This window comes from Hyalella azteca, unplaced genomic scaffold, assembly GCF_000764305.2.
Source record: "Hyalella azteca isolate HAZT.00-mixed unplaced genomic scaffold, Hazt_2.0.2 contig16793, whole genome shotgun sequence".
NCBI lineage: Eukaryota > Metazoa > Arthropoda > Malacostraca > Amphipoda > Hyalellidae > Hyalella > Hyalella azteca.
Window position 1 is genome coordinate 19110 of NW_025946601.1, and position 14639 is coordinate 33748.

Here is a 14639-nt window from a genome sequence, read left to right on the forward strand (position 1 = left end):
TTTCATGTTTTGATGATACGGTATGAATGCGAGGGAACTAGTAATTGTCGCTGAAACGCGCAACACAAAATTCCGAAAAATTGTGGCTTGACTTTCACAATATAATAGCTTAAAATTTCATTTTTTTTTCATGCGCTAACAACTGCAATGACATTAATTCAAGCCAAACGAAGCGAAACAGGAATTCTGAAGCTTCTTTAGAGAGTCATCAGAAATTTCAAATTTTACGTGCATTAGAGAAATAATTCGAAACAATAACATACAAGAAAGTTCGCATGCTTTTATTTATGAACAATCTTGAAAAGTCTATATAGATAAATTGGCGTAAGATAAATAAAAAATTTTAGGCATGAGCTTCAACCATCCACATTTATCAATTCAAATTTACCACCTATTTTTTAGGAATCTTCCGAGCTCTGCATGGCCTTCAAGGTCGCCCTGGGAAAAGACCGAAGGTCTCGTTTTTTTAAATCAGCGACATAGCCAATTTTTCACGTCAGCCATATCTGCCAAAAGCCTCGCAGCATTCGGCGGCGGCAAATCTTACAATAAAGATAGCCTGAAGTAGGTCACTGAACTAAAAATAACAAAGGGCCTTCAAGGTGCTGACCTTTTGTCAGGCAAGGAAAACACTAGCAACATTTCAGTGTCTTGGGTTTCACGGCAGCGCTCCAGAAAACGTCAGTCCATATGACCGAGCTTTGCTCGACCAAGTACGGTTACTACAATCACAATTTAAAGTCGACTGTCAAATTTAGAGGAAAAAAATACGATTTACGTTAGAATATTACCAAGAATAGAACCCGAATTACATTAAGCCGAATTTGGGAACCGAACGTGGATAAATTCTGAGAATTTTTCCCATGACGAGATTTGGTACAAAGCCTCACTCAACATCATTGAATAATAAAGTTGTGTTGTGCGAGTTAAGTCATCATTAGTGGACTTTCACTTCGTTACATTCTCTTCCATAATTAAACATCGCACATCGACTTATACCCAAAAATTTTTGTTTCAGGCCTTCACTAGGTTTATCAAGATGTGTAATTGTAATGTTAAATTAAGGATTAACTGAAAGGAAAACAAGTATTAGTTGTTTCGTGTCTCGTTGTTTAACGCTGGTTTCGACGAGCTTCAGCCTTCTAATTCTTAAACGTGTGTATGCAGTTGAATCAATCATTTATCTTTCTCAGTTAAACGTATACAGGCTGATCATAGAAAATTGTTTACAAAAAATCTCCAACGATCGTGATGTTTACTTCCCTTACCTCAGATCTCTGGCCACAGAGAGCTTAGGTAAGTGATGGTGGTGATTGACACATCTCTCACCTCTACTCTTTGGCCGCAGAGGTTGTAGTTGATCATGATGGACAGTGGACACATCTCTCACCTCAGCTCTGTGGCCGCGGAGGTCACGATTGACAGTGGACACATCTCTCACCTCAGCTCTGTGGCCATGGAGGTTGTAGTTGGTCATGATGGACCTGTCTCTTATACACATCTNTGGTTCTTGCGGGGACATCGACGCCACGTTTACAGTGCGATGAAGAATAAGTTACTCCCACGATACCGCGAGCGTTGCCGGTGGCGAGCCAGCCTTCTTGATAGTACAAAACTCTGTTCAGCTTCCAGCCTTCTTCCTGTACCAAATGTGAGAGAACAGTTTAATCCTAATTAATAAAATGTTTTTTAAGATTAAATTACTTCATATTTTGTAGCACTAGGTTTTTTTTACAGGAAATGGCTCATTGGTAGCGAATCCAATACAAGAACTTCAACTTATCAATATCACTTGAAGATACAGTGAATTAGTGAGTAAAAAAATGGTTAAATAAATGAGCAAAATTTCCCACAACAGCTAAAATGAATAGGTTTAAAAGACTCATAAGCAGGAAATCGTGGAAAATGGTGAATACATTCTACCAGCCTGCTCATCGAATTTAGATTTCTTACGATTTAATAACTTAATGCGCTTCGTTGCCATGTTTTGTTTAGAGTTGATCGTGACTATGATAAAAATAGGTTTTCTTAAGTATGATTCATCAGATCAATTTACATTCCCTTTATTTGTCTATTTTGCCTGTTCTACCTTAAATGATGTCATTACTGTTCACGATGAGGAAAGTTATTTTAAATTCATGTAAGTTGTAAGTTCCCAATCTTGAATCCATGAAATTTGGAAACGAGTCCCTCACAGACTNTTCTTAATGTCGTTCACTTTTCAATATTCCGTTATGCAACCCTTAATTAACTCACATTCTAAATTCCATTGCTTCTTGAAAACATTCTTTTTTATCATTGACATCACCCATGATAAATATTATTGTCGATTGTGCAATAAATTGATTAATACACACATATATGTCTTTTAAAGTTGCAATCGTTTTATATGGCCTAAAATTTGTTCAAATCGTTTTTTCATATAATGATGAAAATCAATAAGTCTAATATTACATCACTGACCATTCACAGTGATATAGGCAGAACTATCGAATGGAGTAGTAAATAATCAACATAGGAAAAACAGAAAATCTAGGTGAGCGTTTTCGAACACTTATATCTCCATTAGAAGCAAAAATTCAACACAATTTGCATGAATAAGGAATAGAATAAGGAATAGAAAAATGAATTATATATGACTAAGGAATAGAAAAATATTGCACGAGAAGTGCTGAATATAAATAAGGAACAGAAAAAAATAATGCTTAAATAGTGCCGAATATGAAAAAAGAATAGAAAAGTATTTAACAATACGAAATTTAACGGCATTATGTCACCCAAGTGTTCTGATAAAATAAGGTATAAATACTTGGGTGGGGAGTCGAAACAGTTTAATGTAATCATATATCACAGAAATTTTTGAATACCTTTGATTAAACTTTTCAAGTTTGTATGGTTAGCAAAATTACAAATTTTCTCAAATTGCCGTTGAGCTGTAAATGTTAGTAAATAAAATGCTAAACATGACGCTGCTTTCACCTTCGATCGTTCTGGTCTTTCAAATATTTTGTATATAATACTTTAAGTATGTATGAACTATCTTTCGGACTTACATTAACAAATTTTTACTGCATATGGTTCGTTGCCAAGCAATAGGAAAATTAGGATAAGAAGAGTCTTTTATCTCATTACTCTCAATTCAAGGACTTCAAGGAAATCCTTCTTCCGTGAAAACAGGGAAATGAGAGGCTTATTAATCTTGACTGACGACTTCTCAAAGATGGTTAGGGAAATCTGGGGTGCTTTTCACTGATCTGAATTCATTCCGGTCGTAAATGGAATTCTGGCATGAACAGAATTCAATCATTGCGAGACATTTCTGTCGTCCGGGTTTTAGGAAAGAAGGAACCGTTCATGTGGCAAGCAGTACAATCCCAGCATTTAAATTTTGAGGAGGTAAAATTTTAATTTTCACGCGTGGTGGACACTTTCCGCATAATAGAGCGATACATGTATTATAAAAAATAATGTAAAATTTAATGCAATTTTTATCGCGACAGTCCAAAAATGCATCAGAAAGAGCTTATGCCATCTCGATCAGAAGATCCAGCAAGATTACGACCCAAAACAGGCGGCACGGTCAACTCTTAATTGGTTTCATAACAAGTATTTATTCATGATGCTGTCACGTCTAAATCCAATGTAAAACCTTTGACAGTGATTTATATCTAATGTAGATACAGTGCAAATACCCACGAAATGAACAAATGACTTGTGGCTCTCGTTGTTGGATAATTGGTCAATATCAATAATTTATTCGTATGTTAATTAAATTACATCATATTCAGGAAGTTTTCTTTTTATTCCAGTTCCGATATTTGCTTAAATATAAGTAATTATCGGCAAGCTACAATCATTTGGCAAACTACAATCATTAAGTAAAAACAAGACGTATTTCCGTTGCACTTACCGAAGTTTAGTCTTAAATAGACAATGGTTCTGCAATAATTTAGTTATTTTATATTGCCCAATAACATTCTTTCCTTTCCTAAGCCATTAAATTGTAAGGTATGATTGAGCCTAAACACAATTTAAAATTAACATTTCACTTTGTTTGATGAGAATCGAATAATGAGGAGCGATATAATGATCAATATACAGTAATTTGTGACAAAAATCTTTTGCCGGGAAACATCATGATAATTCAGCATGAACTAGCACTTCCTACTGAATTAGAAGGTAATGCTCAATCCTATTCACTGACACATGGGTTATTTCCTCATGATAACATCATATCGAAAATTCGTTTAAAAAAACCGAATGGTCTCTCTGTATTGCACTAAATAAATTATATTCTGGGCTCTAGAGAGCGGGGTTGTGGTTCCAATTAAGTTCAAACTACCGTTGTTAAGTTTACTAGTTTATTTAATGCGTACTTTAGCAAATTGAATATTTGTTTCCTCTTGTTTCGGTTCACTTGTTATTCTTTGACCTTGAATGCTTTATTCACTTCGGACGTTAAATTAATGCCAGATCATTGGCATCCTGTTCATGGCTGCTGAAAACCATTGCGCCAAAGAAAACGCTCATGCAAAGTTCAGACCCATTGGTTTTATCGGCTATTTGGCACTAAACTCGCAAGAAATCGCCAATAAATAACGAGTATATGAGGACACCAAACGACCACTCACGTCTGCACGCATAAGTCCTTCGGTGCTGACCGCCACCGCATGAGCTAATTTGCCTCTGGAATTGCTCTGTAACAGCATTAATGTTTGCGACTTGCAGCCTTGAGGTTTGTCAGTTATTATTTCTCTTTGAGCGAGAAACAGTTTCGCTGAATCCATAACATAGACGCAATATGTTTCTCAATTCGACAAGGTCGCTTTGCCAGGATGATATTTGCGTGTATTAATAAAGAGTTTTTCAAGGATACCGCAAATGTCGTAGAAGTTTTTAAAGGAAAGAATACTCATTGCATCTCAAGGACGCTTTAATTTGTACGTAACATAATTTGTTATTGCGAGGGGTGTAAAAAAATATTATTCATCGTTTTTTGATCGAATACTATTAATAAAAATCGTTTCGTCTGTAGCGCACCTCATGTATTGGTATTTGACCATGAAAGGTTTCCCCACAAAGTATTTATGTTCATGTAATTATTGAACAATTTCAAATGATTTTACAGATCGTAGTACATAAATGTCAAGTTGTCCTATGAATGGAGCGCTAAGACTTGTCCACTAAAAATACATATTCATTTTATCAGCATATTTTATTTTTCTGTCATCTCTGAGGAATGAAGGAATGAAGCCCGAATGTCACGTCAGTGGTGTTTAAAAACCTGAACGAGAAATAATAACCTATCTAATATTTAATAAAACATTTAGTCCCCTTACGAAATTACTTTACTGAACTAAAATAATTGTTATATGGTATGAGTTTGGTACACGAACATTCAAGACTGGATTCATTACTTGAAATAAATACATAAATATGACATTTCTGTAATACATTCAAAATAGTTCATGAGTTTCAATCCTTACTCTTTCAATAAAGTAAATTTGGCTGATATTTAAGGTAGGAAACTTTCATTTTATTTTCAGAAAATATCACATGTTGAAAAATCACCAGTCCGATGACAGTGCCAAGTTCAAATAAGAGAACAGTTGAATCACATTTGCTTACTTATCTGAATGCTGAATTTTCTCAGGAATTTAAGGCCAGGCGATCTTTGAACAAAGAGAACATAAAATGATGCGAATTCTTTCACTGTTATCGAATTGCGTTCGAAACTTTACGCGAGATATTGACATTGGTTGCAGGAGAACGGAGGCTGTCATGCAGCAATGTAAGATTCTATACGGGCTTCTCCGGTAGCATTTGTTGTGTAGTTTTACGACTTTATGTAATGTTATCTTTCGTAAATATTGTTTTCTTGTAGGAGTAACATAACATAATGGTAGGTCATTATCTCCAATGATACCAAGCAAATGGTTATTGTAATCCAAAGTGTACCTGAATGAATTGATACTCTATACAAGTGGGACTTTCTACAAAAAAAATCTATATAAATAACTGAAACAGCTTTAATGCTGAATGATTCGCAAGCCATAATTTACTTACAAGCTTCACGATCACGACAAAATTACCTTTATAGTAAGACGAAAGTGTCATATTAAATATTAGTAATTAGAGGAACTGGAATTTTTCCTTCTTAAATATCAACAGGCGCAATATTTCATTACATACTAATTAAAAGTTATTTACGTTTTACTGATCGGCTGAATATTGTTAGAATTTTTGCAATATTTTGATTATTCACCTGACAGGTTGATGAATACTATCAATCAATACATGGAAATTCATGCAATAAAATCTGGTATACCATAATAAAATTTAGAGGCGTGCGTCACCCTGCATTAGGGCCGCCTAGGATTCGGGGAGCACGTAAATTAGCTTCTCCATGTCCGTTTCGGCACAGGGATCAAAGGGCAGCTTGCTAGCTCGGTATGACTCGGCTCGGTTTACTCTTATCATACTGTCAGGCGACTATAAAGTCTCACAGGCCTGGCAACAGTGGCAGGGACAGGAGCCAATGCTTACTTAATCTTGGGCCTTTTACTCTGTTCTTATGAATCGAATGCCTTATCTCATATATGGGCCAATGTATGTGTGTGTATATGTATATGCATGTATGTATGTATGTATGTATGTATGTATGTATGTACTGTATGTATGTATATGCATGTATGATCGTATAGAATTTTTTTAATTGAATGTTGAGCTTTTCCTCGACCCATCGGGGTAACCACTTTTCTTCAATAAATAAATAAGATATTGACCAGAAACTGATTTCAATCGTGTGGTCAAGCTGACCCAGAATAACTTTGCGCCGAGTGAAGTGATTATTCGGCCGAAAATAAGGCGGTCCCCTAATTTTGGAAGAGTTAATATGTAAGAAATTGTAAATTAGGTTATTCATCTTTTTCCAAATAACCAATTTTCCGCATTCTTTTGCTAAAATAATGATATAGATTATTTGTGTGGACAGGGATCAAAGGGCAGCTTGCTAGCTCGGTATGACTCGGTTCGGTCTACTCTTATCATACTGTCAGGCGACTATAAAGTCTCACAGGCCTGGCAACAGTGGCAGGGACAGGAGCCAATGCTTACTTAATCTTGGGCCTTTTACTCTGTTCTTATGAATCGAATGCCTTATCTCATATATGGGCCAATGTATGTGTGTGTATATGTATATGCATGTATGTATGTATGTATGTATGTATGTATGTATGTACTGTATGTATGTATATGCATGTATGATCGTATAGAATTTTTTTAATTGAATGTTGAGCTTTTCCTCGACCCATCGGGGTAACCACTTTTCTTCAATAAATAAATAAGATATTGACCAGAAACTGATTTCAATCGTGTGGTCAAGCTGACCCAGAATAACTTTGCGCCGAGTGAAGTGATTATTCGGCCGAAAATAAGGCGGTCCCCTAATTTTGGAAGAGTTAATATGTAAGAAATTGTAAATTAGGTTATTCATCTTTTTCCAAATAACCAATTTTCCGCATTCTTTTGCTAAAATAATGATATAGATTATTTGTGTGGTCTTTAAATTTGAACAGAGAGTTGACAGTAACACAACAGCCGATGGTGACGCCTTCGTGTAATCTAATGTAATTTTCCTTTATTAAATCAAATCATCTTCTTCCGCTATTCACTTTGTTATGATAAACCCGGTCAAACAAACTAAATTATATGACTAATTGCATGACAATACCAATTCTTAAAAACTAAGAATTTGGGTTAATCTTGCTTTATTAACCTCATTACCATCCTACTCGTTGGTCATCGTCATTTGGCTACTTGCCTCTTAAGTGGACTAAACAACTTAAGATAATTTTTCGGAGCTACTCGGATAACTTAATTTCTAGAAATTCAATATAATCTAAGAATATTTAGGAGGCAATTATTAACGTTTAACACTGTTTGCAACAAAACACATGGTTGTCGCGGCAGTATCTCCCGAAAGCGCCCGTACAAGCGTTGCAGCGGCCCCTGACAATTCGTTAACCAATGGAAGTCCGAACCTGCCGACCAAAACTTTATCCACAATTTGGTGCACAAGAGCAACAACAAAGCTGCTCGATCTAGTTGGAAAGAACCATTCAATTATGCAAAGGATCGTACTCTGCTAAACCCAACCAGTCAAAAAAAATACGATTTACCCTTTTACTTTTGTCTTTTACCATAATTACCAATAAATACAAGAACACATAACGGAAGAAGTTCTCACCTCAGGCATATCGTCGGGGACTTTGCCCATCCAAGAGAGAGCATGAATGGGGCAATCGCTTCTGGCGCTTGGGCAGCTCTCGAGATGAAGGTGCATCGTGACAGCCTCTCTAAGTCGTCGTCCTCTCTTACCCAAAAAAGAATCTTCACTGAGCGACTAAAAATGATCAAACGCGAGAAAAAACACCTGTGTCGCGGGTGCGTCTGGCTGACGAGAGAAGAACGGCCAATCGCGATTAAATCGGGTCTGCCTCCCACAGGAAATGAGAATTTCTCCCTTCCCGTCACGTGGCGTAAAGTATTGAATTTTCTCGCTGATTTTCCCTTGGAACTGAATAAGATTCTTCCTTCTCTTCGCGACTGGAGAATAATTTTCCCTTTGAAACTCTTCTAGTCACTAGAATTGCCCTGGCGATGCATTTCTATGTGAAGTTCACTTGGATTTGCGGTGAGTTGGAGACTTTTCAGCTCAAAATTAAAATCAAGCCCCGGACTAAAACATTCAATGAAATCCGTGATCGCGCCAATAGCCTTTAGCTGCCGGTGGAAGTGTAGTTTTCCAATAAGTGCATAGTGCCTTAGAAATAGTCGAGGACTTTCTTCGTGGGTGCATGCCGATCTATTTGGCTCAAGGAAACTGCTTTAATCGGCATTTTGGAACAGCATTAAATTAAATTAAAGGGCTACTGAAATTATTAAACATGAACACAACATAATCTCATGCGTTATGAAAGCTCAAATCTAATTATTCTAAACAATTTTTTCTTCTGTCGAAAGGTTTCGTCGCCGGAAGATTTTTAACTTGAAAGTATCTGTTTCCGCTCTCATTATTGTTCATCTTTGAGCTCACCAATAATCTACACAACATTTTTCAAACGCCGTCCGCATTCTGTAAATGAATAATAATCCCATTGATATATACATACTCAATTTGCCTAAAAATCATGAAAATATTGATAGGAGCACGTTTAGCAACTGTTTACATTTAAACCTAATTTTCTAATTATTTCACATGAGAAAATTTCTAGCACTACTATCATTTTACACACATTCTAGGCAACCTGGTTAAATATGTCAGAGCCACATAAATGGTAGTAATACTTGTGACACTATTCTCCGTTTTTTTTCAGTGCATATGCCTTTAATGTAAGGAATCATGTTTGTGTGTACTTAACGTTCAATTGAAAAAGTTTGATTCGGCCATTCAATAAGTCTATCTGACGACGTTATTCACTGAACGATATTTCTTTTTTTCTTTATATTAACATAAGATTGTATCGGAATATGTTACAAGCAATTTAATATGTTCCTTTGAGGGATTATTCAAGTTTGGTACAAATTTTAAAGATGAAAGGATCAAACAAATCAAAGCCCTGCTTGGCTTTCATTTGTTTTATAGACATGAAAATGTTAGACTTAATAAAGAAACTGATATTTAATTCAGAGGTATTTCGGAAGAACCAGTTTCTTACGTGTTTATTATGCCCACAATCATGTGCAAATTACTGGGTATTTTTATATAGACACATTTCTAATTATAGTTGAGTTAGTCTACGGTATTTAGTACAAGTATTTGATTTACTTGGAATGCGGAAATTATGAATAATTTGAAAATAAACCAAATGCAAGAGACTAGAGCATGTATCGGGGAAATTCAACGATAAAATTTTGCAAGTGCTTACTTAGAAAATAATATATGGAATTTAGATAAAAATGAAACCTCTCATAAAAAATCGTTATTACTTTGATTCGTAGAAGTAATTAAATGGCTTCAACTTGCATTTGCAGTCACAATGCTTCATTATACTCATCGTTCACTTCTTGTTGTATCATATAAGAAAAGGTCATTTTACGATTGACCATCTAAGAGCATCGATTTGAGCCTGTCGGTGCAAAGAAACATTCTTGTGCAACTTTAACCAAAACAATGGGTTAATTTGCACAGAATTGGTTGCCGAATACTCGATGAATGTTACGAGGTAAATTATAAATATCGTTTTTATGTCATAAATTACAAATGTTTTATTGTATGCAGATATTGAATTAGAAAACATTTAATTGACCAAATATATAATTTGGGCAATAATTGAGCCAGATATAGCACTCAAATTTAAATCATGATATTTAAGAAGAGGACGTACATTTAACCAATTTGTTGTCTAAATTATAATCCACCAGCTTTCGCTGAAAATTGATATGTGAAGCGATAATTCGAAAAGGCATGTTCATTGGACTGCTAAATTAACTTATGTAAAATGTATTTTAAGAGCACACCAATTGATGAAATACATTACAAACACAAACACAGCAATTTATGGAGAACAGATCATTCGAAACACATCAATTGACGCTAAAATTAAAACAAGGCCAAAATGATAATTAACTTCTTGCCACTAACAAGCCAGTGGTTATGAGTGACGAAATCGCCAGCTACATCAGCAGCCAGGCTCTAAGGCGCTATGAAATGCATGTCATAACTTAGAGCAAGTGCCACACCAGGTCCACATCTGTCGCAACACCGAGGTATCCAGTTTACGTAATTTCAAAACAAATTTTTTTAAAGCAATACCTGCATTATTTAATTTCACAGCATCTCACACTCATGCAGACAGATTGTACGCATGTTTCAACGCTATTGTTTGATACAGAACATCGACCAGTACATGGCGCGACGGACCAGGATACTCGCCCGCAACTCTGTCGCGTCCGGATCGCAACTGGCGGAACCTCGGCTAGCTGCGGGCCGGAGTGCCACTGCTGGCTAACACGGATCAATATGGCTGGGCCACCACCACCACATCGTACCTACATAAACAACCACCGCTCCTTTCTCTTTACTGGAAAACTTTTATGTTTAATTCAACGTTAAGAAATATTGTCATGCATGATTTCAATATTGAGAGTAGTTAGAAAAGTTGCTAACCAATATTAGAAGCGGTGAATAACTTTGAAAGAATTCGCTGTGTTCTATACATAAATTTTAAAATAGTCTAATTCTTTTGATAAATAAAATGACTATAACACTTTTGGATGATTTCTGTCCAAATCGAAAGATAAAATATTCAAATATAGATAATGTTGGAAGCCATCAGCGTTTCTTCAAATGCAGGAGCCAATGCGACACCATTTGTACTGACGTGCATCAGCCCAGATCGTGCATCAGCGTAGCTCCTAAGGTGGCACTTGACTGATCTTCAGCGGCATCACGAGGCTTTGCTGACAAGAAGTTTCCAGTAATATTCATCTCAGTCAACTCCTGGGACTCTCTGGCGTGCCAGGTCCAGTTTATGCTACTCGACAAAGATTATGCGTTAGGACAGAAAAGATTATTCACCCGCATGTCGAGATGCGCGTCCTCAATGATCAAATTTCAGTGAAGAGGTATGCATGTGTAAACGAAAAAAATTGAATCTATTCGAACAGAAAGATTTCGAGGGCAATTTAGAAATTAATGGCAAGTAGGTGATAAAAATGATATGTGTGTTAACAAATTTGTTTGTGATTGCTGAATTGATGGTTTGCCATTATTGCTTATTGAACCCTGATAAATTTGGAACTCCTTGCAATGATATGTTTTGATGAGCTATTGACTGCTTTGGGGTATTTTTCATTGCAGTGTGAACTCAGTTTCTGAAGTCTCTTGTGCCACCTTTAAAAGTTCAACGACCGCAGACTGATGAATGGTCCGCTGCTTGGTCAAATTTAATATCATGTTTTATATTTAATTATTGAAGAGTTACTTCATGACCTATTTTAGCGAAAAGGAAACTTTTCAGACTGCTATCAAATTTCTGAATGAAAAATAATTTACAGACGTCAATTGCGTATTAAAACAACGAGATTCGGATATCTAGTTATCCATTGTTCGAATCTAAGTGCTATAGAAATATATACATCAAGCTTTTTGCTTCTATTGAAATCGATTGATGAAGGCATCTTAAAGCATTGGCTGATTGGTACAGTATTGGCTGATTGGTACAGGACTCAGTAAACACTTTGGTTGAATCCGCACTAGATTTGTTCATGGAATTGGTGATTTCTAAAGGAGTTGAACCAAATTCATATTGAAATATCACAGCTAGTCAGTCGATTACTTAGACAATCAAACCCGATTCCATTAAGCACGGGAGAAACCTAATACATAAGGGCATTATATGTGTCTTGGTAAGACATCATAAACCGAAATTTAATTTCACCATGAAATGAAATAGTAATTAAAGTTTTATGCGACGGCATCCAATATTACTATCGACTTTTGATCATGGTGCATAACCCAATTGTTTGGTGAGATTGCAGAAAATCTTTTATTGTAAGTTTAAATGCAGCATTAAGCCAGGTTTAAAGGTTCTCGTAAAGAAGTGCATTTAAAAATTACATGAAAGTTTGACTTGTATCATGGTGCTTGATTGAGGTTGTATACACTAACAGAAGACAATACAACTTCTTTGCGATTCATAAAGCTATTGAGGTCATGTAATATATAATAAAGCGGTTTCAGCGTTTAGTAGGCCGTAGGCCTGTCGCCGATTCTTAACATCGCAGAACATTCACAGCATTTTGCGGTCTCGAACTCGCAACTCACTGCTCCAATTCTGCTGTGCTTAACCGCCCGGCCTCCTTGCCGATTTTGACCAGAAACTGTCGCACAGAGCTGGGATCGAACCCACGCCTCTCTGCGCCAATCTTGGTACTCTGAACTGTAACCACCAGGCCAAATATGAGTAATTTCATTAATATTAAAATGCTTGATTATTAGCGTTACATTTTTCTTAAGGCGTTATATTATCAGCTCAGAATTTGGAATTAGGGCGTTATCCGTTCGGATTTTGTGTGAGATTTAAGATATACCGGATACTATCGCCTTAAATATTCACACAAGTAGTACAACATCTAATTCACGTATCGAACAGTTTGATGCGAAAACAAATCAAATAAAACAAACGGTTCCTAGGATTTCCTTAACCTCGATAAGACAGCCGAATGAGGCCTTCCGGAATTCTGGCCAACAATCCCATAACCTGTGACAGCGAGACAGTTTCATTTGAGAAAATATAATTCAGTATCATTGATGTGTTCTCATATAGTGTGTTAATTTCCTCAGAAGAACAAAGTTAAAGACCTAGCAAGCAACGAATCATTGTGTACAATTACATTTATAGTTCTAAGTACATAGATCTTATGTTAATAAAATCTGTAAGTCACTCAGTAGGTACTGTTGATAAGTAGATTGATACCAGAACGTGTGGAGTGGGTGAATGTTTCTAAACTTGAGGACCGGAGAAAGGAAAAAACCTCTAGAAAATAATTTTTCACACAATTCATCCAGTTAAGTAGTAGGGAATTTGAATTGAACCTTCATTAAATTATAAATTATCATGCTTCTTTGATTCACCTACAAGTTGGCTTGGCTTAATTAATGTCAATTTCTTTATCGGAAATTTTTACGCTAGTTACCCTAATGATTAATTTCTAAAACAGAATTAAGAAAACGTTGGAGCATAACTATAGGATAAACATTTCTAAAACCTAGATTGCTGAACGACTTACAAAAATGTGAAAAAACATGTTAGAATAAAATTAAAGGTAAAAATGAAAGTCCATAAGCAATCTAAAAAAGTGGAGGCATTAGTAGTGAAAGTTTTATTACGAAATGAGCATTTAATTATGCGAAATTACCATTAGTTCACGTTTTACATCGAGTTGGACCAACTAACGATGTCATTCGGTAAATCTATTGGTTATTAATTTTAAGCGCGCAATTCAGTCATTTTCTGAAGAATCGGGGTGATAAATTATTGTAAAATTATGGTAACATTATAGTATATATTGTTGTAAGCAGGACCAAGTATTAGACACTATTATGTTAAGTTAACCTATGCTATACAATAAAGCAAAAGAAATATCAAAGTATGAACCCGATGTTAAATAATATTTTCACGTACTATTCGCCAATAATAATAATATAATATATGTAATATAATAATATGTTACGATAATATTTTCACGTACTATTCGCCATCAATCTACGTTACCTTCTTTGATAGACTACATATTTGGGATAATTCATCTGCTCAGGAAGGTAATACAGCTTCACACATCTTTTATCAACTACAGACTACAGAGTTTTCTGTTTGCATGCGAGTTACTGGCTGTACTGCATTACGTTGCACTGTATTATATTTTAGCTTCTTCCAGCGCGAAACCACGATACTTTTCGCACCGGATTTAACCGGGATCTTAGGTTCTATTATGCATGTACTAGTGAGAACGGGTCTCCTGAGACGATATAATATGGGTTTACTTAAAAGAGACGTAGAATACAATTTCTTAAGTATAAGAATTCCACTCTGTAATAGAGGATACAGCAAAAAATTCTGTCGAATTTCGAAACT

At 35.7% G+C, this 14639-nt stretch overlaps 1 protein-coding gene across 1 annotated transcript; it reads right to left on the reverse strand.

Moving 5' to 3' along the window:
* Positions 1-1264: 1264 nt before the first annotated feature.
* On the reverse strand, positions 1265-8710 carry LOC125179349 (tubby-related protein 4-like). Its single transcript, XM_047885043.1, has 3 exons — positions 8249-8710; positions 1510-1640; positions 1265-1475 (listed from the first exon to the last, which is right to left on the reverse strand). The coding sequence occupies exons 1-3, from the start codon at positions 8342-8344 to the stop codon at positions 1265-1267; spliced, it is 438 nt and encodes a 145-aa protein (XP_047740999.1). The 5' UTR covers positions 8345-8710.
* Positions 8711-14639: the final 5929 nt, after the last annotated feature.

Coding starts and splice junctions, on each gene's coding strand:
- LOC125179349 (XM_047885043.1), bottom strand. CDS start 8,344: ATGCACCTTCATCTCGAGAGCTGCCCAAGCGCCAGAAGCGATTGCCCC. Junction 1,641..8,248: donor TCCCCGACGATATGCCTGAG/GTGAGAACTTCT, acceptor CATTTGGTACAG/GAAGAAGGCTGGAAGCTGAA.